Source organism: Alexandromys fortis, unplaced genomic scaffold (assembly GCF_014885135.2).
Source record: "Alexandromys fortis isolate MF-2015 unplaced genomic scaffold, M_Fortis_MF-2015_v1.1 scaffold_80, whole genome shotgun sequence".
In the NCBI taxonomy this organism is placed as follows: Eukaryota; Metazoa; Chordata; class Mammalia; order Rodentia; family Cricetidae; genus Alexandromys; species Alexandromys fortis.
The window spans coordinates 6,872,978-6,896,524 of NW_026068174.1; the positions used below are offsets into that span (position 1 = coordinate 6,872,978).

The 23,547-nt window shown below is 43.8% G+C and overlaps 1 protein-coding gene across 4 annotated transcripts in view; it reads left to right on the top strand.

Moving 5' to 3' along the window:
* The window catches only part of Vps53 (VPS53 subunit of GARP complex), a 128,596-nt gene that overhangs the window by 9,713 nt on the left and 95,336 nt on the right, over window positions 1-23,547 (top strand). For 3 of the 4 annotated variants that reach the window (XM_050128799.1, XM_050128795.1, XM_050128798.1), the window contains exons 2-4: window positions 1,421-1,501; window positions 7,154-7,203; window positions 9,629-9,695. Coding sequence is in view for 1 of the 4 variants with exons in the window: in XM_050128795.1 (XP_049984752.1) it covers window positions 1,421-1,501; window positions 7,154-7,203; window positions 9,629-9,695 (198 nt within the window). In the remaining 3 variants the exon portion in view is untranslated. Of the gene's footprint in view, window positions 1-1,420; window positions 1,502-7,153; window positions 7,204-9,628; window positions 9,696-23,547 lie in introns of those variants that run through there. The other variant, XM_050128797.1, reaches the window with a different exon arrangement.

A 23,547-nucleotide genomic window follows, 5' to 3' on the forward strand; every position in this document is an offset into this window, starting at 1 on the left:
TCTGGATGAGTTATATCAAAAGAGAGTTATATCAAAAGAGAGTCCTTTCTTTCCTCCCTCCCTCCCTCCCTCCTTCCCTCCCTCCCTCCCTCCCTCTCTCCCTCTCTCCTTCCCTCCCTTCCTTTTTGAGCCAGAATCTCCTATAACTCACTCAGGCTACTTCCGACTTGCTGTGTAACTGACGGTGACCTTGAATGCCTGAATGCCCCTTGCTTGGGCTGCAGGCTTTGTGACACAACGTGTGACTGCACAGACATAAATAAGAAAACAGTGACCGGTGAAATTCACGTGACTGCAGCTGCCCAGGAGAGGGTTTCTGTGTCCTCTACTGTGGGAGGGCTGACATTGCAATCTTCCGTGTGTAATACCCAACACTGCAGGTGTTAATGAAGTCATCGTGTCCTCATCCCAGAACTGGTTTCTTCTGACATACAACTGTGTGTGTGTGTATATATCTTTTTTTTTCTGTCGCAGTTTTGGAAGTCCGAAATATTGAATCAAAAATATTAGCAGGAGCCAGGCATTCTAGCATACCCCTGTAATCCAAGTATTTGGGAGGCTAAGGCAGGAAGGAGGACCAGTTCAAGGCCAGCCTGGGCCTTATAATGAGTTGCAGCGTAGCCTGAACTACATAGTTCATCTCTCAAAGACCAAAACAACAAACAGTGTCAAAAAAAACAGCATCTGCAGGCCTGTACTTGCTCAGAAGACTCAGAAAGACTCTTGCGTTGGCTCTTCTTGCTTCTGATGGTTGCCGGCACTGCTTGATGCTTCTTGGCCCCTGTCTTCTGTGGCTTTTCCTCTCATGTTTCCTCAATACCTGTGTCCCATATTTTCTTGAGTATCCATTGTATGTGAAGCATTATAAAATGAAAAAGTTGGAAATTTTGGGCCAGGCAATAGTGGTGCTCACCTTTAATCCCAGCACTTGGGAGGCAGAGACAGGTGAATCTCTGTGAGTTTGAGGCCAGCCTGGTCTACAGAGAAAGTTCCAGGACAGATTACAAAGCTACAGAGAAACTGTCTTGAAAAATTAAAAAAAAAAAAAAGGTGAAATTTTGTTTTTGTTTTGTTTTCAAGAACCTGCTGTTTAATACAAAGATTGAATTTTGAATCCCCTATTTTTATAATTTTATTCCCTTGTTTTAGTAGTATTCTCTGTGTGTACGTGATGTGATGTGTGGGTGCTCATGTCATAGCATTTATGTGGAGGTCAGAGGACAACTTTGTGAGGTTGGATTCTGGGGATCCAACTCCGGCTGCTAGGCTTACTTGACTAGTACTTTTGCTCCTGAGTCATCTTGCTGGTCCTGTTCCTTCTAATTGGAACAAAAACCAAAACGAAAAAAGCCCAAATAGACCTGTGCTTATCTGTGGTGTCCAACATGGTTTTAATCAATACCCTTCTGTTATTACGTAGGTATTTCCAAGCCAGGATCCTCTTGATCAAGCTGACTTCAATGCCGTTGAGTACATCAATACTCTGTTTCCAACAGAGCAAGTAAGTAAACAGCTTTAGGTTTTCCTTCTTCCTGATGGCTTTGTGTGTTGTGATTGGTGTGATAAACAAATAACATTAAGTTCAAATCACTTAAGTTCAGGTGTAACTAACTGGGTCAATTAGCCAAGTAGCATGGGGTTCTTTGTTTGCTGAGCATAGTTTGAGAAGTTTGGCACCCTCAGCCCTCACTGAAGTCTGTGTTATAAATTGGGGACTTATAGGAGGGAAAAGTGGGAGCAAGGCAGGCAGGATAAATTCCAACTTACAAAGCAACATTTAAAATGTAAAGTTGTAGACATTTTGCTTATATTTTCTTGTGTGATTTGCCTAGATGGGGTTTTCTTACAGTAATCCAGAGTTAGAAGCCAGAAAATTTAGGGAAGACCAGGTAGACTTTGGCCCACCCGCCCACCTTCTCTCCCTCCCTTCTTCCTTCCTGCCATCCTTTTTCTCTCTTTCTTTCTAGACAGGGTCTAATATAGCCCAGCATGGTCTTCACTGTATAGCCAGAATGCTCCTGTTGCCTCTGCCTCACTGGCACTGGGTGACAGATGACTTTGGGTTTTTCGTTTCTTCACTAAGCAGATGTTTACTGGGGCAGCTGTCATGTGCTGTCAGTCACTGTTCTGGGCACGGGAACGCATCGTTGCCACCGAGGTGTGTGTGATCAAAGTGGAAGGGACACTGGAGTGTGGTGCAGAGTCAAGAGCTTTCTTAGGAAGATCAGAACCAGGAGCTGTCAGCCGTTACTCGAAGGGTTCATTTATTCAGCCAGCCAGCCCAACTCCCAGTCATTTATGGAGTACGCTAGGTACTGGAGACTGTTTAAGAAACTAGAGAGAAATGGGCAACATGCACGTTAGTTCTGGTCTCACGGGGTGCAGTGTGGGAAGGAAGACAAGGAATAAATCAACAAGAAGTGATCCAGTATGGCTGACGATCTGCTGGGAGCAAGTGTAGCTGCCAAACATGGTGGCATGGACGGGGCCTTTTAAAAGAGCCTAAAGGAAGGCTAGCTCTGAGGCGGCTCCTCTTACACCGAGACCTAAGAGACAGAGGAGCAGGCCTGTGGCAGTCTAGTGAAACACTGCTCTAGCCAGAGGTAAAGGCAGGAAGACAGGGAAGCAGGTCATTCTACAGGAGGAGCCGGAGGACAAGTGAGGAGTGATGCAGAGACCATCAGAGATGCTGAGAGCCTCGTGAAGAGGCTGGATGGAGAGATCACAACCTGACATGGAGCTGCCCAGTGTGTGCGTGAAGGGATTAAGTAGAGGCCTATGTAGGTAAAAGGCATTCATTCATTTACTCAGTAAAAGTGCTTCCTCTGCCTAATTTGGTGGGGCTGGAGGAGAGAAGTTTATCTGAAGATGCAGACACATTAAATAAAGAAACCAAATAAACAAACTTTTTTGACATTTTAACTCTGGTACACACCTGGAACCCTACTGTAGGAGGGTCATGAATTTAAGGCCAGCCTTGTCTAATGGCAAAATCATGTCTAAAAAAATAATTACAAAAAGAGAAGTTTTACTGATCTCAAGATGCTCTGAGTCTTTGTTATCAAGAAAAAGAGAAAAGGAAAAAAAAAAAAAAAGAACAAACAAACCCCAGGTGACAAGTTCCCCGGATTCGTATCTTAAAGCATCAGTTTTCCTAGAAAGAAGAGCAGGACGGAATACGCACAGCAAGTACACCTTCCCAAGGAAACGGCCATTTTCCTGGATTATCAGAATGAAGGAAATGCGTTTCAGTAATGGATACATTCAGCAGTACAACCCCATTACCATCAAACCAGATGAATGGTCAGAGAAGATGTATATCTTCCAGTGATGTGTGCAGTCGCTGCATTCCCTCGGGCCTTTCCTCCAGCTCCAGGGAAGACTCCCACGTCATTGAAGGCTGTGCTGAACTTGGGGCTTGTCAGCTCCCTCACACACTGGTGGAAAGGAAGGGCAATCAGTGCACCTAGGTAGCATGCCTTGGGGGTGTAGCTCAGTGTGCACCAGGCACCAGCACCTAAAACAAGCCCAAGGATGGATCTGTCTGCCTGTCTATCCGATCTATTGGTATCTAAATATTGATGTAGATATGTATGAACAGTGAATAGAATCAGATCTCCACAACTTTAGACAAAGATCTGTCCTGTCAGATCGACTTCCTGAATTTTATTAACCAACCTGGAGGAGGATTGTGTGCCTCATACAGCTCAGGGGGTTAAGGAAAAGAATTTCTGTGAAGTGACCACACTAAAGGTTAGCACTCTTTCCTCTCCCTCATGCCTGTTCATAGGAAGACTGTGAGTTTATCAGCTAATGAAGTGTAGGATCTTTTTGAGTGAGTGACAGAGAAAGGGGGCGGGAGAATTAGGGATTGAATCTAGGACTTCATGCATGCTAGCCAAGTGCTCTACCACTGAGCAATGCCCTGGCTCCTCTTTTCTGTTCTTTTGATGACCGTGGACTGCCAGGTCCTTGTTGTCTTCTAACCTGCCTGTCCAGTGTTTCTAGGGATGGCAGAAGGGCCATCAGATAAATATGCCCTTATGACCTAATCTTTTTCCTGTCAATGGGCCTTGTCTCCAGGTCTTTGCTGTTTATTTATTTTTGTATGCGTGTGTGTGCAGGCTTATTTGCTCCAGTGTGCTCCTGGAGGTCAGAGGACAGCTTTTGGAGTTCATTCTCCCCATCCACTGGAGGGGCTGGGAATCACACTTGGCAGGCTTGCACAGCAAGTTCTTTTGCCTGCTGAGCCCTCTGATTTTAAAATGCAGGTGTACACCTGCATAATTATTTTGGGTGACTCTTAGAAAACAGTGTTATGGTTTAACCAAGACCTTCCTGTCTCAGGACTATCAAATTCAAGAAATGCACTGCGGTGCAGTCAGTATCACTGGTGTGGAGTGTCCTCCCAGCACGTGGCTGAGTGAAAAGGCGCGGAGCAGTCTACCCTGTGCTCTTTACTCAGACTGCGAAAGTGGAGAAGCTGCGGTCGGGCAGCACAGGGCAAGCGGAAGCCTGCATTCACTGCATGCTCTTACCGTCTAGATTTTTGGTCATGTATATGTTTAACAATTTTAAATACCTTATAAATGTTTTATATTTGTAATTAAAACAATTTTATAATGTATAATTTTATCCACCATATACATAATTATACATGAGTATATAAACCATATTAATTTTGGTAGTGTCCCTGATTTAGAAAGGTGTGATGACAAATTCCTAACTGCCATCATTCAGATTTCTTAAATACTAATTAAAAACATTTTTATTTTATGTATATGTGTTATGCCTGCATGTAAGTACACTACATGTGTCAGAACCCAGAAGACAGTATTGAGAGAGGGTGTGGGATCCCCTGGAACTAGAGCTACAGATGTGGGGAGCCACCAGTGTGGATGCTGGGAACCAAATCTGGGTCCTCTGCAAGAGCAGCCAGTGCTCTTAATCACAAGCCATCTCTCCAGCCCCTTAGTACTAACATAAATTGTTGTTGGTAGTGGTTTTTTTTTTTTTGAGATAGAATTTCTCTGTGTAACAACCTTGACTGTCCTAGAACAGGATTTGTAGACCAGGCTGGCCTTGAACTCACAGAGATATTCCTGCCTCTGTCTCTTGAGTGCTGGGATTAAAGGCATACACTACCACAACCAGGTTTTAAAACATTTTTTAAAACTTGTGTGTGTGTGTGTGTGTGTGTGTGTGTGAGAGAGAGAGAGAGAGAGAGAGAGAGAGAGAGACAGAGGAAGAGAAGAGAAGAGATTATATACATGGACTGGTGAGAAGGCTCAGCAGGGAAGGACACCTGCCACTAAGTCTGAGGACCCACATAACAGAAGAGAACAGACTCACAAACTGTCCTTTGACCTTTACACTTAAGCCATGGTACTTGTGCGTATGTCCACATGCGCACACAAATAAATTTAATATTGTTTATTTTTTATTTATACATGTATGTGTGTCTCTGTGTATATTATGTGTGCTCGGTGCCTGCAGTGGTCAGAAGCGGTTGTCAGAGTTCCTTGAGCCGGATTTACAGACTGTTATGAGGTGCCTGACATGGTGCTGGGAACTGAATTCAGGTCTTCTGGAAGAACAGCAAGGGCACCTAACTGATGAGCTATCTCTCCAGTTCCCCCCACCCCTACAAAATATTTTAAAGACTATACATATTTCTTGAATGTGATAGTCCTTAGACAAGAAGGTCTTGGTTAAACTACAGCATTGTTTTCTAAGAATCACCCAAGATAATTATGCAGATGTACAGTAACATTTTAAAACATAATAGAAAGAATATATACTGAATATAATATAGTATATATTTTATATAATATGGTATATTATATTAAAATATAAAAATATTTTAAAGAATATATGCACACCTAATCCCAGCACTCAAGAGACAGTCATTGTTGTTGTTTTAAGAGTGGGTTCCAGCGGAGTTAGTAGGCCAGGAACTGTTATACCCATTTTTTTTTCCTTTTAGAAACTCAGGGAGGTTGAAGAGCTTCCCTTTAGCGAGTTAGCAGTGGCAGAGGTGGGCCAGGCACGAGGTCCTGGGCAACTCATTGGCTGTTCCTACAGTGATGATGATTTAAATCACACCCAGTCACAAACATCCCAGTTTGAGGGGATGAACCTAACAATAGGATTAAACTCACCCCCATTGCCTTGGATTGCCCATTTAAAGCAGCTTTTCTTTTCTGAATTTCACCTTCTCTCTCTGACTGCTCTTGGATTTCTGAAAGTTGAGAGTAAACCTTGGCTTAAAAGGAGAGATGTGGATAGACTACTGTGGCGCCTCAGGTCTGTTCCTGGAAGGCTTCTGGCTTCCTCCTGTCAGCAGAGAGCCAGAAGCAATTTATAAGCATAGTTCCTCCTGAGAAAGTTTCTGTTGGAGAAGAAAGGGAAATTAGAAAATTGCTGTCCTTTCCATCTTCCACCAGGGGGCACCACTGCACCACATTTTCTCTCTAGGTCCATTTGTTTTACTATTCTGTGACAGTCATTCTAACTGAATTAGAATGTAGGCAAATACTTAGAGGCAAAAAGAAGAAACATTGAAATTATTCCTTCCCTTAAGCTACTAATTCATATTTTCTAGATTCCATCCACTGGCATGTTACAGTATATGGTTTTCCAGACATTTTCCTAACACATATACATCCATAAAAATAACTTATTTTTTTTAGTGAAGGGTAACGTATTATAGAGAGGTATGTCATTTGTTTGTTTGTTTGAGACAGGGTTTCTCTTGCCACGCTGTCTGTCCTGGAACTCATGTAGACACTGAGCATGGCAGTAATCTCAACACTCAGGAGGTGGAGACAGGGGTCTCCAGAGCAAGCTAGAAGGGAAGACTAGATGAATTGCTGAGCTCTGGGTCCAGTGAGAGACCTTGCCTCAACGTGTAAGGTGGAGAATGACTGAGGAAGACTGCACATCTGTGTGCTCACAGGCTGTGCAAACATGCATGTGTACATACACACATGTGCACAGATACACAAAACCAAAGTCAATTTTTAAAATAGGATGATTTTTTTAAAGAATTAAATGTAGGATCAAGATTAAACTTTGAGGTATCATTATTTCCCTGTGAAAGAGAACCCCAGGAAGTAGACTAACAGCCAGCACTCTTTTTTCTTCATTGTAGTCTCTGGCAAACATAGACGATGTCGTGAACAAAATTAGACTGAAAATAAGGTAAGTAACACCATATGATTGTTAATTAAAAAAGCATGTTAATTTATTCATATCTGAATCACATTTTTTGATGAAAGCTCTAAAATCTCAAATTTAAAAATAATCATTTCTTGTGGTTTTCATGCAAACTCTATGGCAAGGAGCTCAGCTCTTTGGCCAGGGTTTAACTTCCCACACACAGTGAAGGAAACTGGAACAGACTGTTAAAAAAGTGGTCCTCAGACAGGCTGTGACGGTGCACACCTTTCACCCCAGCACTTGGGAGTAAACCCAAGGGGATCTCTGAGATCCAGGTCACCCTGTTTTATATAGGGAGTTCCCAGCCAGCCAGGACCATACAGTGAGACCCTGTTTTAAAACAAAACGAAACAAATCAGTTCATCAGGGCTGGCGATGTAATTCAGTAGAGTGCTAACCCGGCATCCATGAAGCCCTGGATTTAGTCCTAAGCATGCCACAAACCCATAAACCAGGAGTGGGTGCACACACCTCTAGTCCTAGCATGTGGGAGCTAGAGGCGAGACAGTCAGAAGTTCAAGGTTTGAGACCTGCCTGGGATACATGAGACCTTATCAAAATAAAAAAAAAAAAAGAAGGAGGAGGAGGAGAAGGAGGAGGAGGAGGAAGGAAGGAAGGAAGGAAGGAAGGAAGGAAGGAAGGAAGGAAGGAAGAAGAAGAAGAAGAAGAAGAAGAAGAAGAAGAAGAAGAAGAAGAAGAAGAAGAGGAGGAGGTGGAGGAGGAGAAGAAAAAGTTAACTTTCAAAGGAGGCAACAACTTTTCTACAATATTTAATAGTTTTATTCTTTACTAGGCCTACCTTTTGTAGTGCTATGACTCAGAATTGGAGATGGGGTTATACCTGTTAGTTACCCGGAACAGTGGTACTGGATTTGCCGGTTGACTTGAATGTGGTCCAGAATTAAAGACTGTCCATGTTATCATCAGGTTCTTCCTGCCCAGTGGTCTTGTTCTGGCTTATCCAGGTCTAGGTTTAGGAATTTGTATTTTCATTATCTAAGTATGCTTCAAATATATTTTGGAGATTTTTTTTTTTAATTGAGACAAGATCTTTCTGTGAAGTCCCTGGCTGTACTGGAACTCACTCTGTAGACCAATTCAGAGCACTGCCTGCTTCTTCTGCCTGCTTCTGCCTCCCGAATGCTGGAATTAAGGTGTGTGCCACCACGTCCATCTTATTTGTGTTTGATTTTTGGTGAGAAAACTCATTTTGAAAATGGAAAACATTCATTTTGAGTCTGGAAGATAAGTTTGTTTTCCTAACATTCTTTAGATCTTTCAGTATAGGGCACTGACCTATAAATGTATTGTCCTAGTGGTGCCTTAGGAAACACAGGGTAAGTTAGAGAGAAGGCTCAGGGGTTAAGATCAATTGTTGCTCTTGCAGAGGACCTGGGTTTGGTTACCAGTATCCACATTGCTACTCACAACCATCTGTAATTCCAGTCCCAGGGATCTGACACCTTCTGACCTCTAAATGCACTAGGTTTGCACATGGTACACATACATACATGCAGGCAAAACATTCACACACATAAAATAATAAAATAAGTAAATTTAAAAAAAAAAAAAGCCTTGTTTTGTTGGCTTCAGCTGTAATGACTAGAAGAGACCTCAAAGTTACCAGAGTTTATATAGAAAGTAGAAACATCCTGGCAATCCAGAGAGCCCTGTNAAAAAAAAAAAAGCCTTGTTTTGTTGGCTTCAGCTGTAATGACTAGAAGAGACCTCAAAGTTACCAGAGTTTATATAGAAAGTAGAAACATCCTGGCAATCCAGAGAGCCCTGTCAGCTAGCTATTTCCTGCATTCCTGCTACCATACCTTAAATAGATTCCTCAAGTGCAAAATGAAACCGGCTGATAGAAATTCCTCTGGTGGAGGCGCCACGCAGAAGCCCTTGCTGAGCCCCTGGGAAAAGACATCCCGGAAGCCATAGATCTGCCTCTGACAGGCTGCACATCAGGGCATGAAGACCAAGCACTGATTGCATGAATTACACCAGCTCTTTACTGCTTTAAGGTCACCAAAGCAGGGATTTTGCGGTTGCTAATTTGAATTTGCTAGCTTATTTCTCTAAAACATCTGTAACTTTGTCATTGCTGATTTACTCTGTGAAAAACCATTTAGAGTTTTATCGGTCCTTTCAGCCAGCTTCTGAATATGAACTCACTCACCAGTTTTTAAGCAAAGATAATCCTAAGTCTGCACTTGTGGTGACTTCTTGTATTGTGGTGCCCCCTGGTCTGAGGCCTCATTCTTCTGTTGCCTGTGCTCGTGTGGTTTCCTGTGTTAAATAGTTGCAATCAGCGAAAGTTGATGAGTGAATTACTGATTTTCTGTTTCTTTTGGTTTACCCAGAGTTGAGTTTGTTTGAATGACTTGTATCCTACCTTTGTTTTCCCCAGGAGACTGGATGACAATATCCGGACTGTTGTAAGAGGTCAGACAAATGTGGGGCAGGATGGAAGGCAAGTAAGTGACGCATCCCTTTGCATTAGTTACCATCCTCAATTTCATAGAGACTAAAACCCCACGTGACCAAAATGTTGCTCAGTTTGTTTGCACTTTATTAGTCTGTCCATATATAGCAGGAAGCCTCACCATGACAAGGGTAGTATCTCCAGGCCAGCCATGATCTCTCACTCAGTGTCCTCCAGACCAGACCATGTATTAATACACAGCTCACTCAGGAACAGCAACCTGCAGGCTATAATGGACAAACGGAAGGGTCCTAGTTTTTCACCCTCACAGACATGACATGCCCTATGTCCTGGGCCTACCTCTAGCCCCTGCTTTTGTCTGTTAGTTTGATTGCTGCGGATGTTGATGTGAGGCAGCCATGGTTCCTCATGCCTGTCCCACCATCCAGCAGGGCTACGTTCATTTATTTCAGTGTGGTGTAGTTCCTTCCTCCTCACTACAGACGACTGTTGTGAGGGGGTGAGGGGGGGAAGAAGCCTGTGGAGAGGAGGTACTCTTCCCTCCCAAGGGCAGATGTTACTGGAGTCTGTATGTCAGAGGTGGCCGTCATGGCAGCAGTGCTGAGAGCGCCTTTCCCCTCTGCGGTGTCAGCCGTGCACTGTTGGGATGTCCACTCCTCTCGTTTGTCCTCCTCAGCTTTTTGTAGCACTGGGGATCAAACTCAGGGCCTTGTGCACACTAGATCACTGAGCCACGGCCCAGTCCTTGGTGATTTTGAGACAGTGTTAACTGTATCGCCGAGGCTGGCCTCAAACTCCCAGTCCTCCCACTGCGGCCTGCCGTGACCAGCTCTGTGACAGTTTATAGTACAGTATAGTGTAGTACAACTTCTGAAAACAGCTCTTAGACTGCTCAGGGTTAGAGTGTAAGACAGGGTCCTATTCTAGGTACACATTTCCTCAGCGGCAACACCCCCGTTCCTGCTGCTAAGGGCTCAAAGGTGTCTTTTTTTTTTTTAATATTTATTTATTATGTATACAATATTCTGTCTGCATGTATGCCTGCAGGCCAGAAGAGGGCACCAGATCTCATTACAGATGGTTGTGAGCCACCATGTGGTTGCTGGGAGTTGAACTCAGGACCTTTGAAAGAGCAGGAAATGCTCTTAACCACTGAGCCATCTCTCCAGCCCTCAAAGGTGTCTTGACTCTTACATTTTTTAGTTGGTTTTGTTGTTGTTGTTGTTATTGTTGCTTTTTATTTATTTGAAGTTTTTTATATTTTTATTTTATGTGCATGAATGTTTTGCCTCACGTATGTGCATCATGTATGTACCTGGTGCACATGTGTCGGTCAAAAGAGGGTGTCAACCCCTTGAATGGAGCTACAGATGGTTGTAAGCCACCAGATGGGTGCTAGAAACTGGACTCAGTGAAAGAAAGAGTATCAGCTCCAGACCCCCACAACCAAGTTCTCAGCACTAAGATTTATTTGTCCCAGAGGGACAGAGGGCAGGAAACGAGACAAAAACAGGAGATAGAGGACAAGGGAGAAGGGGAAGGGAACAAGAGAGACAGGGCAGGGGTATTTGTCCTGAAAGACAAAGAACTGTCTGGATAGAGAGGAGACAGACTTAGCCCATAGGCAAATGGTGGTTTATAAAGGTAAAATGGGAAGCCCCGTGTCAGGATGAAGTGTTTAATTTTGATTGGGTACTTTAATTAAATGAGTTGAAGGGGGCTTTTGATTGCTGGACTTCAATACATTGATTGCTGGACCTTGGTAGTTAGCCTCAGAAGAAGGAAGTGGCCAAAGAAGGGACTAGCTCCAGGAATGTAACCTAACTATCTAAAACAGGCAGAGGGGATGGGAGAGAAGGGCAAGACCTGTCAGAGCCGTGTTTGCCAGCTTCTTGGGTCCTCTTCAAGAGCATTAAGTGCTCCTAACCGCTGAGCCATCTTCCAGCCCCCTTGTGTGGCAGAGCAGCTCACGGAACCTTGAGCTCACCAATTGACTAAACTGGCCAGCAAGCCCGCACAGATCCTTCTGTCTCTGCACCCCCAGTGCGGGGATGGCAAGTGTGCATTGCTGCACCTGGCTTTTCCATGGGTGCTGGGGACTGAACACAGGTCCTCATGCCTGAGAACCAAGTACCTTACCTGTTGAGCCATTGCCCCAGCCCCATTGTTAGTTTTATCCATTTCTGCTTTCCTACATTTTATGGCTGTCATTCTTTTCCCTCTTGACATACTCTTCTGTTTTCTGTCAGCATGTAGCCCGTCTTCATCCTTTTTCTCATCACCGCAGTCTTTTGCTGTGTTAACTCCTTAAGACATCCTGTTTCCTGGACTCTCCCAGGATCTTAGTGTTTACTACTTTGTTCTCGTCTATCAGGTCCCATGTAAATAGGACCTTAGAAGTATAGAGAGGAGGAAGGTTCCCTCATTGTGCTGATTAGCTTCCATTTCTCATGTCTGGTCGTGGCATTGGCCTCTCAGAACACGCTATCTTCTGACATGCCAGTGAAGTCGGGCACGTTCCCTTACTTGCTGCTTGAGGCTGCCGTCGACTTTTCCAACTCTGTCTCTTCCTTTGTTCTAAGCAAGGAAAACTTCCTGCTCTGCCACATGCCGCCTGCTTTCTGACCCATGCCTGTGTAGTTCTCTGGTCCTGTGTTCATTATCACTACTGTGGCGAAACACCCAACAGGGAACAATTTAAGGGAGGAAGGGATTATTCTGACTCCAGTCGGAGGGGATCCAGTCCATCCTGACCCAGAAGCCACAGCAGCAGGAACTGAGTCACACTGCATCCACAGTCAGGCAGAGAGGGGTCAGTGCTGTTACTGAGTTCAGTTTCTATTCTATTCAGTTTAGCACCGCAGCCCATAGAATTTAGGGTGGGTCTTCCTGGTTTATTAGTCTGATCTAGACAATCCCTCTCAAGTTTGCCTCTCAGCAGGGAATCCAGACCTGTCAGATCAATAATCACTTCTCACTACTAAGGCCTGAAGTGGGCTTTTTTGGTTTGGTTTTGTCTCCCTTTCTTCCAGTTTTTAAATTTCAAAACTTTACGCATTAAGGGCTAACTCAAATGCTAATTTTTTCATACTATTTTATTTATCCCATCTGAAAAACACCAAAGGATTCAGAATTTTGGGCCCACGGAGACTTGACCTTAATCTGACCCTCTCTTCATCTGCAGAGGAGAAACAGATGTGTGTACTTCTGCTTGTCACTTGTCACCCCCAGCCCTCCGCTGTGCCTGGCCTCCTGAGTCCGTGGTCTCCCTTAACTTACTAATGAATAGCTCTCGGCCCCTTGGCTCTTTTGTAGGCTCCTTGAAAGCAGGAACCGTCGTTTTCATCTTACACTTGAGTCCAGGCAGTCTTTCATGCAACTGCAGTGAACATTTGGTATGTCTTAGATCATTCATTGCGAATAGACAAACACTTTTGCCCTTGGCTGCAAAAGCTTCATTTTAGTCATGCTTTAGGTGGTATAAAGTTTGATTTGGTGAGGGGTATTCAGTGCTCGGGATAAGACTGGGGTTTCCTGAATGCTAGGCAACTGTGCATAGTTCTATCACCAAGTTGCATATCCAGCCCATGGTTTGTGTGTGAATAGGCCCAGTTTACTGCTGCTTGGAATAGCACTGCTGTATTTTGTGATTCAGCCTACATTTAGAAGGGCTTGCAGAAACCTTAAAACACTTGGGAGAGTCCCAGGTGTTGAAGGTCCTCAGAACATGAAAAGAGAGCTGGTGATTCATCGGAACTTCTTGTTGGGTCATGCTATGTCTGTACATGTCCTAGCTGCTTACGTTTTAACTTGTGAGACATGAAAGAGCAGCATGGGGGAGCAATGGGGAGCAAGCCCCAGAAGGGGTAGGCCTCAGGAATGCCTCTCCCCACCTTCCCTTGGAAACGGGTCACAGGTTGTCAGCCGGGCAGCTCATGTTTCAGAGAGCAAGATCACATTTTTAAGAATGTTTAGATCGCATTTCAGTCTGTGATGGAATTTTGTGTTGTCTCCTTAGAATCCAGACAGAGAGGAAGCCCAGAAGAAATAATCACTTTTCCTGTCATCCCCTCCATCTGTCTCTTCCAGCAGATTGAAATGCCAGCTCAAGTGGAGACTTTCTTCAGCAGAGTGCGCTTGGTTCTGTCCTTGTCAGCTCTTAGGAATGACAGCTTGACTCCAGCGGGTGGCTTGCTGAAGGGAGTCTCCAGCTGACCAGCCCAAAGTAGGGGATTATGGATATGCCAGAATATTGGGTTTTATAGGTCAGGAGGTCCCATGCTCCCCTCTTCCGTGGAACATGAGCAGTTTGCTTTCAGAACTTGTTTCTTCAGAGGCTGAGAACACTCAGGAGAGCAGCAGTGGGAACAAAGGGAAGCTTCCCTTCCTAGATGGAATCTCTGCAGCCCCCTGAGCAGCTTGTCAACCTGTGTAAAGCAAGCATTCGGCCTTATTGCACATTGTGGGGTCTTCTTTGAGCTTGTTTGCTTTTTTATTTGTTTTTTTTTTGTTGTTGTTGTTTTGTTTTTTTGTTTTTGTTTTTTTTTTTTTGAGACTAGGTCTCATGCAATACTTTCTGGCCTTAAAACTCTCTTACTTCCACCTTTCAAGTGCTAGGGTTACAGGTTCATGCCTCCAGACATGCCTTTCACAAGCTCTTAGAAGACATTTTCAGGATTTATTGTTGTGGAGGAGGGTAGTGGGTTCCAGTATTGATCTTAGCTCGTTAGGCCTTCATGCCGCTGAGCCATCTCTTAGGCCTTGTAAAAGACATGGTTAGCAGGAATGTTCTTTTGTGTTGGTGTATGTGTTGTGCATGTGTGTGGTGTGTGTGTACTACTGTATAGTGGTCTTGCTTTTGATGCAAGGTCCTCTCACTGAACCAGGAGCTCATTGATTGAGCTAGGCCGGCTAGACAGCAAGCCTCAGATACCCACCTCCCCAGCACTGAGGTCACAGATACATTTGGGAGTGCTAGAGGTCAAACTCAGGTCCTCATGTCCCTTCACTGAAACTTTAACCAATGGAGTCATCTCCCCAACCCTGAGAACACTTTTTTTTTTTATTGTTTGGGGCTGGGCATGGTAGCACACCTTTTAATCCCAGCACTCAGGAAACAGAAGTAGGAGGATCTCTGAATCCAAGACCAGCCTGTTTCTGGGTCAGTCAGGACTACATAATGACACCTTGTCTTGGAAATAAATACCTAATAAATAAATAAATCATGGGCTGGAGTGATGATTCCGTGGTTAGGAGTGCTTGTTGATCTTTCAGAGGACCTGAGGTTCCTAGTACCCAACTTGGGCAGCTCACAACCACCTATAACTCCAACTGTGGGGAATCTGATGCCTCTAGTGGGCACTTCACTCCCTATACAAACCTACACATAGACACAGGCATATGCACATAAATAATTGGACAGATTTTTAAATTGAAGATCCAATAAGGCTGTTTTTTAGTTTCTGGAATACCAGCTGCTTGGTTAGCAATCTGCTTACTAAACATTTTGGAGAGCCTTTGGTTGTTGACCACCTCTCCTGTGGGCCAGCATGTAGTGATCTAGCCTGTGACCTATTCTAACTAAACTACAATGCTCTTACAAAGTTCCTGTGGCACTTAGTCCTCCCCATTTTCATCTGTTGAGATCATCAGTCCAAAACCTTAATTCGATGTTCACATGTTGGAAATGTATGGATAAAGCGAGCCAGTTCATGCTCTGATGTGCTCAGAAATTCATGCAGCTTCCCAAGAATGGAAGCAGAAAACTGGAAAGTAGCTAGTGGTGAATTTCAGAGCAGGTTAGGGGAGGGAAAGGCTGGCACTGAAATCAAAAGGGGCCAAAGCTTGAGCAGTTCCCAGGAAGCTCACTGAGAATCACCAATGCCGGGTCAGCCTGTGCTATTGTTTCTTTGTGCGGCTTGGGTACAGCATGGCTGTTTCTTTGAGCAGAGTCTGGCTGAGGTTTAGGAAGGGGACAGAATTATTACCACCCTCCCCAGTGCCTCTGCTCACTGCAATTCACATGTGGAAAAAGCTGTAGACAATTGTGGTGTGAGCTTCCACCCAATTGAAAATACTTTAGATAGCTTCTCTGACAGTTTCTGATTCTGCAGAAGTATGGATATATGTGAGATGGGGAGATGACAGCTGCATCGGCCCACAGAACACACTCTTCCAGATGTGTTCAGCTTTAATTGGAATAAACTTCTCTCTTAGACTGAACTGAATAGGGAAGTATATTTGCTGTGGCCCTCATCAGTTTCAGTTCTGCCAGCTGGACCATGGTACACCTAATCCTTGTCCCTATTACAGCTTCTTCCATTTAGAATGACTGTCGTGTTCCTTTTCTAACATAGCCATCCTGAACTTCCTTAACTCTGATGTAATTTCCAGAGCGTTCACTGTTCTGTTCTTTGCTCTGAATGGGGTTTGTCCGCATCCCCTTTAATGTGTGATCCCTAGGAATAGACATTGTGGGAACATGCAGAGGAGTGCTCTATCTCCCTGTTGTGAGAATTCCTTCTCTGGGGAGGCACGGGCCACAATCTACCCCTCCTCGTAAGGTCCCCAGAGTTCACCCTGGGGAACAGATGAGTTAATTGAATTTATGTACAGTGCATGGATGAGGGCTTACTGGCAGGAGTGTGGGTGACCCAAAGCATCCACACTTGAAAGTCTTCATCCAACACAGATGATGGCTTCCCCATAGCAACATATGTTGAAGCACCACTTTAATTAAACGTCACCAGCCTTTATTCTCTGCCTCCTCCTGAGATCCTCAAGCCATGTGCAGTTGTGGCAGAATTCCAGGCAGATGGCTGGGAAGACCAGCTAGTCTCTCAGGTGAGGGTGATGGAGTCTAGCAGGCAGCCACACCTGGCCTGATGAAGATGGAGGTGTTTCATTCAGATAACTCCTTTCTGTTACCATCGGGTTTGTCAATACCCTGAAATTAACTACATTTTTATATGGATAAGCATGTTTCTGAAGGGAAGACAGTGATTTTTCTAGATTCTCTGGGGGTGGGGGATGCAGCTCTTCAGAAGTTAAGTGGCACCCCTGAAGATACTGTTCTCCTGCTCCCTGGGGGTTTCATAGGCTTCCCGGCAGCCACATCACCTTGTTGACCTCACTGATTGTCAGTGTCCTGCAGCCCTCATGTTGAGGGTTGCAAGGATGGCCTTCCTTGAAGATAAGGAAGCAGTCTAAGCAGAGTATGTGATTCATGGCTGTCTCCTTTGGGAGAGTGAATGCCAGGGCTCAACGGGACAGCCACATGTCGACTGTAGCCCACTTGTGGTCAGGTCTGAATGTAGACCCACAGTTGCCAGATCTATCAGTTTTTCAAGAGAAGCCAGGAATCTGGGTTTTTCTGTGCCTCTTCTAGCTCTTAAATGTTGGCTTGGTGTTTTTCCTAAACACTACAAAGGCCAAACCAAACACATCTGTGGCCCAGCGCTCTGCACCACTGCCCCAGGTCTTTTTCATACAAGCCTCATTTAACTCTCTTCTCTATTTGTGCAGTAGATTCTTTAAAATCTGCACCAGGCTTTGTGTCCCACCCTTAGTCGTACCTTGTGTTTTACCCGATCATTTCAACCTATCAAGATCTTTGTAATCTCAGAGGCTTCCCATTTTATCACCATCAAACCTGCCATGTGTACTCTCTCTCTTCACTCAAGCTGTAGATGAGAAAGCGGAACAGGTTGGGTTCAGAGCCATGTGCTTTGCCAACAGAGACTTCTGTTCTCCTCATCTTGACTCCAGTCTAAAGTGCCAGGCCCAGAAAACATATGGTTCTTACCTGTTCTTGGTTATTTTCCAGGTCTGTCTCTCTCTCTCTCTCTCTCTCTCTCTCTCTCTCTCTCTCTCTCTCTCTCTCTCTCTGTGTTGGTTTGATTGCTTGTTTCTCTTTTTTAAGATTTATTTTTATTTATGTGTATGTCTGTGTACGTGTGTGCTCTGGGAATTGCAAGCAGTTGTGAGCTTCCTGACATGAGTGCTGGGAGCTTAACTCAGGTCCTCTGGAAGTGCAGTGTAGTTCTTGACTATGGTCCATTTCTCCAGCCCCTCCCCCCTATTTTAAAGACAATATCTCACACTATGGACCATGTTATGCTAGAACTCACTATGTAGCCCAGATTAGTCTTGAACTCCTGATCCTCCAGCCTCTGCCTCCTAAATGCTAGAATGTCAGGCAAGGCAACACCTCACTGGTCCAGGGCCATGCTTCCTAATCATTCTGTTTCTGTTTTCTCTAGAAGAGGCAGTTAATAATACTTCACTTGTCATAGGGATATCATGAAGACACATGAACCAAATCAGAAAAGTGTGTTACTTTCCAGGGAGAAAATATTCACTGCTTTTCATCACAAAAATTAGCACCTCATCTAATTCAAGTATTAGAACAGAAACAGTGTTTCCCAAACTGAACCAGGTTGGGTTTAAGGCTCTACTGTATGTGGCTGAGTTTGTTCTCAACAGTGAAATGGTAGGAGTGTTTATGTTTTACTTTCTACCACTTTTTAAAAAAATATTTATTTATTTATTACGTATACAATATTCTGTCTGTGTGTATGCCTGCAGGCCAGAAGAGGGCACCAGACCCCATACAGATGGTTGTGAGCCACCATGTGGTTGCTGAGAATTGAACTCAGGTCCTTTGGAAGAGCAGGCAATGCTCTTAACCTCTGAGCCATCTCTCCAGCTCCTACTTTCTACCACTTTTAGTTTATAAATTCTTTCATTCTTTCTTAGGAAGAAAATTGTCTTAATTAGGGTTTCTGTTGCTGTGAAGAGAGACCATGACCGTGGCAACTCTTATAAAAAAAACCATTTAATTGGGAATGGCTTACAGCTCAGACATTTAGTCCATAATCATCATGGCAGGAAACAAGGCAGCATGCAGGCAGACATGGTGCTGGAGAGGGAGCTGAGAGCTCTGGATCTGGATCAGCAGGCAGATGGAAGAGAGTGACCCTGGGCCTGACTTGAGCCTCTGAAACCTCAAAGCCCACCATCAGTGATATACTTTCTCCATCAAAGCCTTATGTCCTAATAGTGCTACTCCCTATAGGCCTGTGGGGGCCATTTTCTTTCAAACTACCACAAATTAAGCCCATTGATTGATAAAAATTAATTAAGGAAGTAAATGGCAATAGTTTTAAAGGACATATACATACACGAGCACACATCATGCCAGCAGGGCATGCCCATGCACATCTGCAATCCCAGCACTTGGGAGTATGAGATTGATGCTAGTGTGGGCTGCGTACTGAGAATCTGTCCATAATAAATAAGTAAATGAATGAATAAATAAATAACTGCTATTTGTTTTCTCCTCCTAAATATACCACCTTAAAAATGATAAGTGTTTTGAAGTTTAAGCTATTATTTCCCATTAGTAACTAAGAATGGCTGAACATTTCTCTGCCTCAGCCTCCCTAGTAGCTGAGACTACAGGTGAAAACCATAGCAACTGCCTCCACCTTCTGGTGTGTGCGTGTGTCTGTCTATCTGTATATCTGTGTCTCTTTTTTGTATTGTGCTTTTCAAAATGTTTTCAGGCTAACATTGCTGTGGTCTGAACATGTCTCTGGAATGCAGACAACACTGATTCATGGAACAGTCTGGCTGTCAGCCTTCTGTAAGCATAGTGTCCCTCATATTGCTTGAGCCTTGCTGCCATTCCCTAACTAGGACTTCTTACATCTGGTGCAGTGGCTGAGGGTCTTTAGCTGACAAGTCGAATCCATGTGACTATTCTAGAACACTTAGCTGTAGCCGAAGCAAAGGTTCTTGATTAGCTTGTAGTGTAGCTGGGATTAATTTGATTACGGCAACATATCCTCTTACTGCACCTGAAGCTTGATTGCACATTGTTCCTCTTTGGTGTTTTGAGATGGGGTCTCTTTAAGTAGCCCAGGCTGGCTTTGGTCTGAGTCCTCCTGCCCCAGCTTCTCACATGCTGGGATTGCAGGTAAGGCCACCGTACTTGGCCTATCCTGGTGGTGCTGTTTTGTTTGTTTTCACAGACACATCTGCTGCCTCGTTGGAGCTCCGCCCTTTGTCCTGTAAAACCCTCATTCTCAGACAGCCCATGAGGAATCTGAGTAGCTATCGCCTCTTTCCTCTGTGAGCATTTGTTTCAGTCCTCACAGGATTGCTGTCACCGGGCACTGTTGCCAGTGCAGCAGTGGATGGTGGCCTGCTCACACGAAAGTGTGTCTTGAATTTGTTATTTTTGCTGTAGGACATGCTGCTTCTTTCAGCCCCCGATTCTCATATTCTCTCTCTCTCTCTCTCTCTCTCTCTCTCTCTCTCTCTCTCTCTCTCTCTCTGTCTCTCTGTCTCTCTGTCTCTCTGTCTCTCTCTCAAGAGAGGTTTTCTCTATATCTCTGGCTGTCTAAAGACTGGGCTGGCCTTGAATTTAGAGACCTGCCTGCCTCTGCCTCCCTAGTTCCAGGATTAAAACTGCGCGTCATCACAGCCGGCCTTTGCCCCAGGTTTTCATCTGAGCCATGAAGACAATGCCTGCTGTAGGGTGGTGAGGATGAGAAGGAACGTATCTTATACACCCCTCACTGCTGGGCTACTCAGGTTAAGAAGTGGCAGTAATGCTTCAGCTGCTGATTGTGTGATCCAGGCTGACCTCAAATGTGTGTGTGTGTGTATAAGAAAGAGAGAGAGAGAGAGGGAGAGAGAGAGACTGGAGAGTGTGGTCCAGTCTGACTTTAAACTTGTGTGTGTATTGTGTGTATGTGTGCGTGTCTGTGAATCTGAGGCAGGATCTCTCTATGTGGTTCAGGCAAACCTCAAACTTGTGATCCTTCTGCTTCAACCTCCCAGAAAAACTGGTATTTAAAAAATTACCCTTTTAAAAATATAATCTTTGAATATAGTTTTTTTTTCTTAATTTCACCTGAGAACAGAGCTAAGTGTTAAGGAATATATTTATGATCCTCTTTAAATTCTTGCTAAATTTGGTTAGCAAATATGGCATATAGAGGCAGGCAGGGTGGAGAGTGGCACATGCCTGTGACCCAGCACTTGGGAGGCTGAGGAAGTAAAATCTCAAATTTAAGCCCTCTGGACTGCACAGCACAACTCTGATCCAAGAATTAAACAAAGACATAACTTTTGTTTCTTCATAAATATCACTACATTTAAAAACCATTTTGTACCAGTGTGTGTGTGTGTGTGTGTGTGTGTGTGTGTTATAAGTCCAGGGTATGGCTATGGCATTCATATAGAAGTCAGAAGGTGGAGGAAGGTGGAGAGATGGCTCAGTGGTTAAGAATACTGGCTGCTCTTCCAGAGGTCCTGAGTTCAATTCCCAGCAACCACATGGTGGCTCACAACCATCTGTAATGAGATCTGGTGCCCTCTTCTGGTGTGCGGGCATACATGGAGGTAGAATGTTGTATACATAATAAATAAATCAATCAATCTTAGGAAAAAAAGGAAGTCAGAAGGGGTGGAGTTGGCTCTTTCTTTCCACCTTTCTGTGGGTTTGGGAAATCCAGCTCAGGTTATCAGACTTTACCATCTAGATTTTCTTACTAGTCCTATATCATTATATTTTAAACAGTTTTAAATTCACATGCAATGTAATTAATCTGCTTTAACTCTCTTTATACTATTCAGAATCATTTGCTATAGTTCATTATTAATGTGGAAAATTCATAGAACGTATGCAGAGCCGCCAAGCATGGCTGCTCTCTGTTTTGTTCACCCCCATCAGAAACTCTAACCATTAAGCAGAAGCTCCCATAGCCTCTTGGGCCTCTAATAATCTTTCCCCATGGATTTCCCTTTTCTAGGTATGCCATGTAAATGGAATCCAACAATATCTGACCTAAGTTAGAGTCATCAGAGAGGAAGGAGCCTCAGTTGAGGAATGCCTCTATGAGATCCAGCATTAAGGTGTTTTTAGTGAGTAGTGGAAGAGGACCCAACCCATGGTGGGTGGTGCCATCCCAGAGCTGGTGGTACTGGGTTCTGGTAGAAAGCAGGCCGAGCAAGCCAGAGGAAGCAACCCAGTAAGTAACTCCCCTCCATGGCCTCTGCATCAGCTCCTGCCTCCAGGATCCTGCCCTGTTTGAGTTCCTGTCCTGACTTCCTTCAGTGATGATTAGCAATGTGGAAGTATAAGCCAAATAAACCTTTTCCTCCCTAACTTGCTTTTCAGTGCTGCTGTGAGGACCAGCCTTCAGCATTTCAGGAATTGAAGGGGAGCCATGGAATTGGCCAACTAATTACTCATCTTGACTTTTCTGAGGGAATAAAACTTAGTTCTCTGGGATTGATGAAAAAGGGAAACACACACACCGTGTCAGGATCTCACCAAGGGTGCTGATACGTGGTAACCCTGCAGCAGGTCAGGCAAAACTGAGGAGGAAATGTAGAGCACACGAGGCCTTTGCTGAGGACCAAAGCTCACCTTCATTTTAGTATTCTTTCTGTTGCTAGTACTACTCTATTCTTTCTCTGTTCTGTTCTTCTTTCCTGATGTTTTCCTTCTGCATCTTTCCTGATGATTTCCTTCTTACTACTTCCTGGTGAGTTCCTTCTCTCTATTTCCTAGTGACTTCCTTCTCTCTTCTTTATTTTTTCTCTTACAGCTTCTATATCCCAGCAAAATCTTTTAAGCAATATAAAAATTAAAATGTGGTTACATTCTACCTTTTAAGTAAATGATTACAATGAATGCAGGTAAAAACCTGCATGTTTCCCTTTTCCCTTACATGATTAAATATTTTATGAATTACAGGTGAAAAATAAATTATCCCCAAGAACCCACATACATTCATGCCCAAGCAACTTGTTTTTTTTTAAATATTTATTTATTTGTTATGTATACAATCTTCTATCTGTGTGTATGCCTGCAGGTCAGAAGAGGGCACCAGACCTTATTACAGATGGTTGTGAGACACCATGTGGTTGCTGGGAATTGAACTCAGGACCTTTGGAAGAGCAGGCAATGCTCTTAACCGCTGAGCCATCTCACCAGCCCCCAAGCAACTTGTTATAGATTAACAAAGTGTAAGCAAGCAAGGTACTTTTCTCAGCCAGTTCTTTTACTGGCAGGCTGCATTTTGCAGCTATAAAGAAAGGACCAATCCTTTTATTATTTTTCTCAAAAGGTAATCATAAAAAATCTTAAAAGAATCATAAATCTAAACTTTATGAAAAACAATCAGTCAACTCTACTTTAAATCCTCAGGGTGCGTACCCATTCATCAACAGTTTTTATATCAGGAAGCTGAGGGCAGAAATGGATACAAGGGATTGGTTACCAGCCCATCCTAGCAAGAAAGGTACATCAGCCAACAACAGCCAGGCTGCCATTGTTTTTGTTCCCTGCCCTCAATGAGTCCCTCACTCAACTATTAAAAGTGTGCCTTTCTAAACTTTAAATTGTTCCCCAAGATTTTCTACCTCAAAGTCATTAACAAAACATCTTAACCTTAAGTCATATTTAAAGCTTTGTTTTAGCTATGATGCACACCGAAACCTGTGAACACATCTCTCAATATTCAGATTAAAAGAACTTGAGCTAGCCTAACTTCTGGAACTCGGTTGTTTTCCTTAATCATTAACCTAAGCCACAGTCCAAATGGCTCCTCAAGAGAAACTCAAAAGTTCTAGCTGTGTGACATTTCCTTGTTCTTATTTTTTAACCTCTGTAGCCCCTGCTTTATCAGGGGCAGGAGCAACACTATATCCTACCTTTGTCTATATTAATTTTCTTACTAAACTAACCTCTATCATAATCCCTTACTATACTTGTTAAAAACCCTTAATCATCAAAATTCTATTTAAACTAACACTATTATTGTATAAAACCATTACTTCAGTTAAACAGTACAGCTTATGAGGAA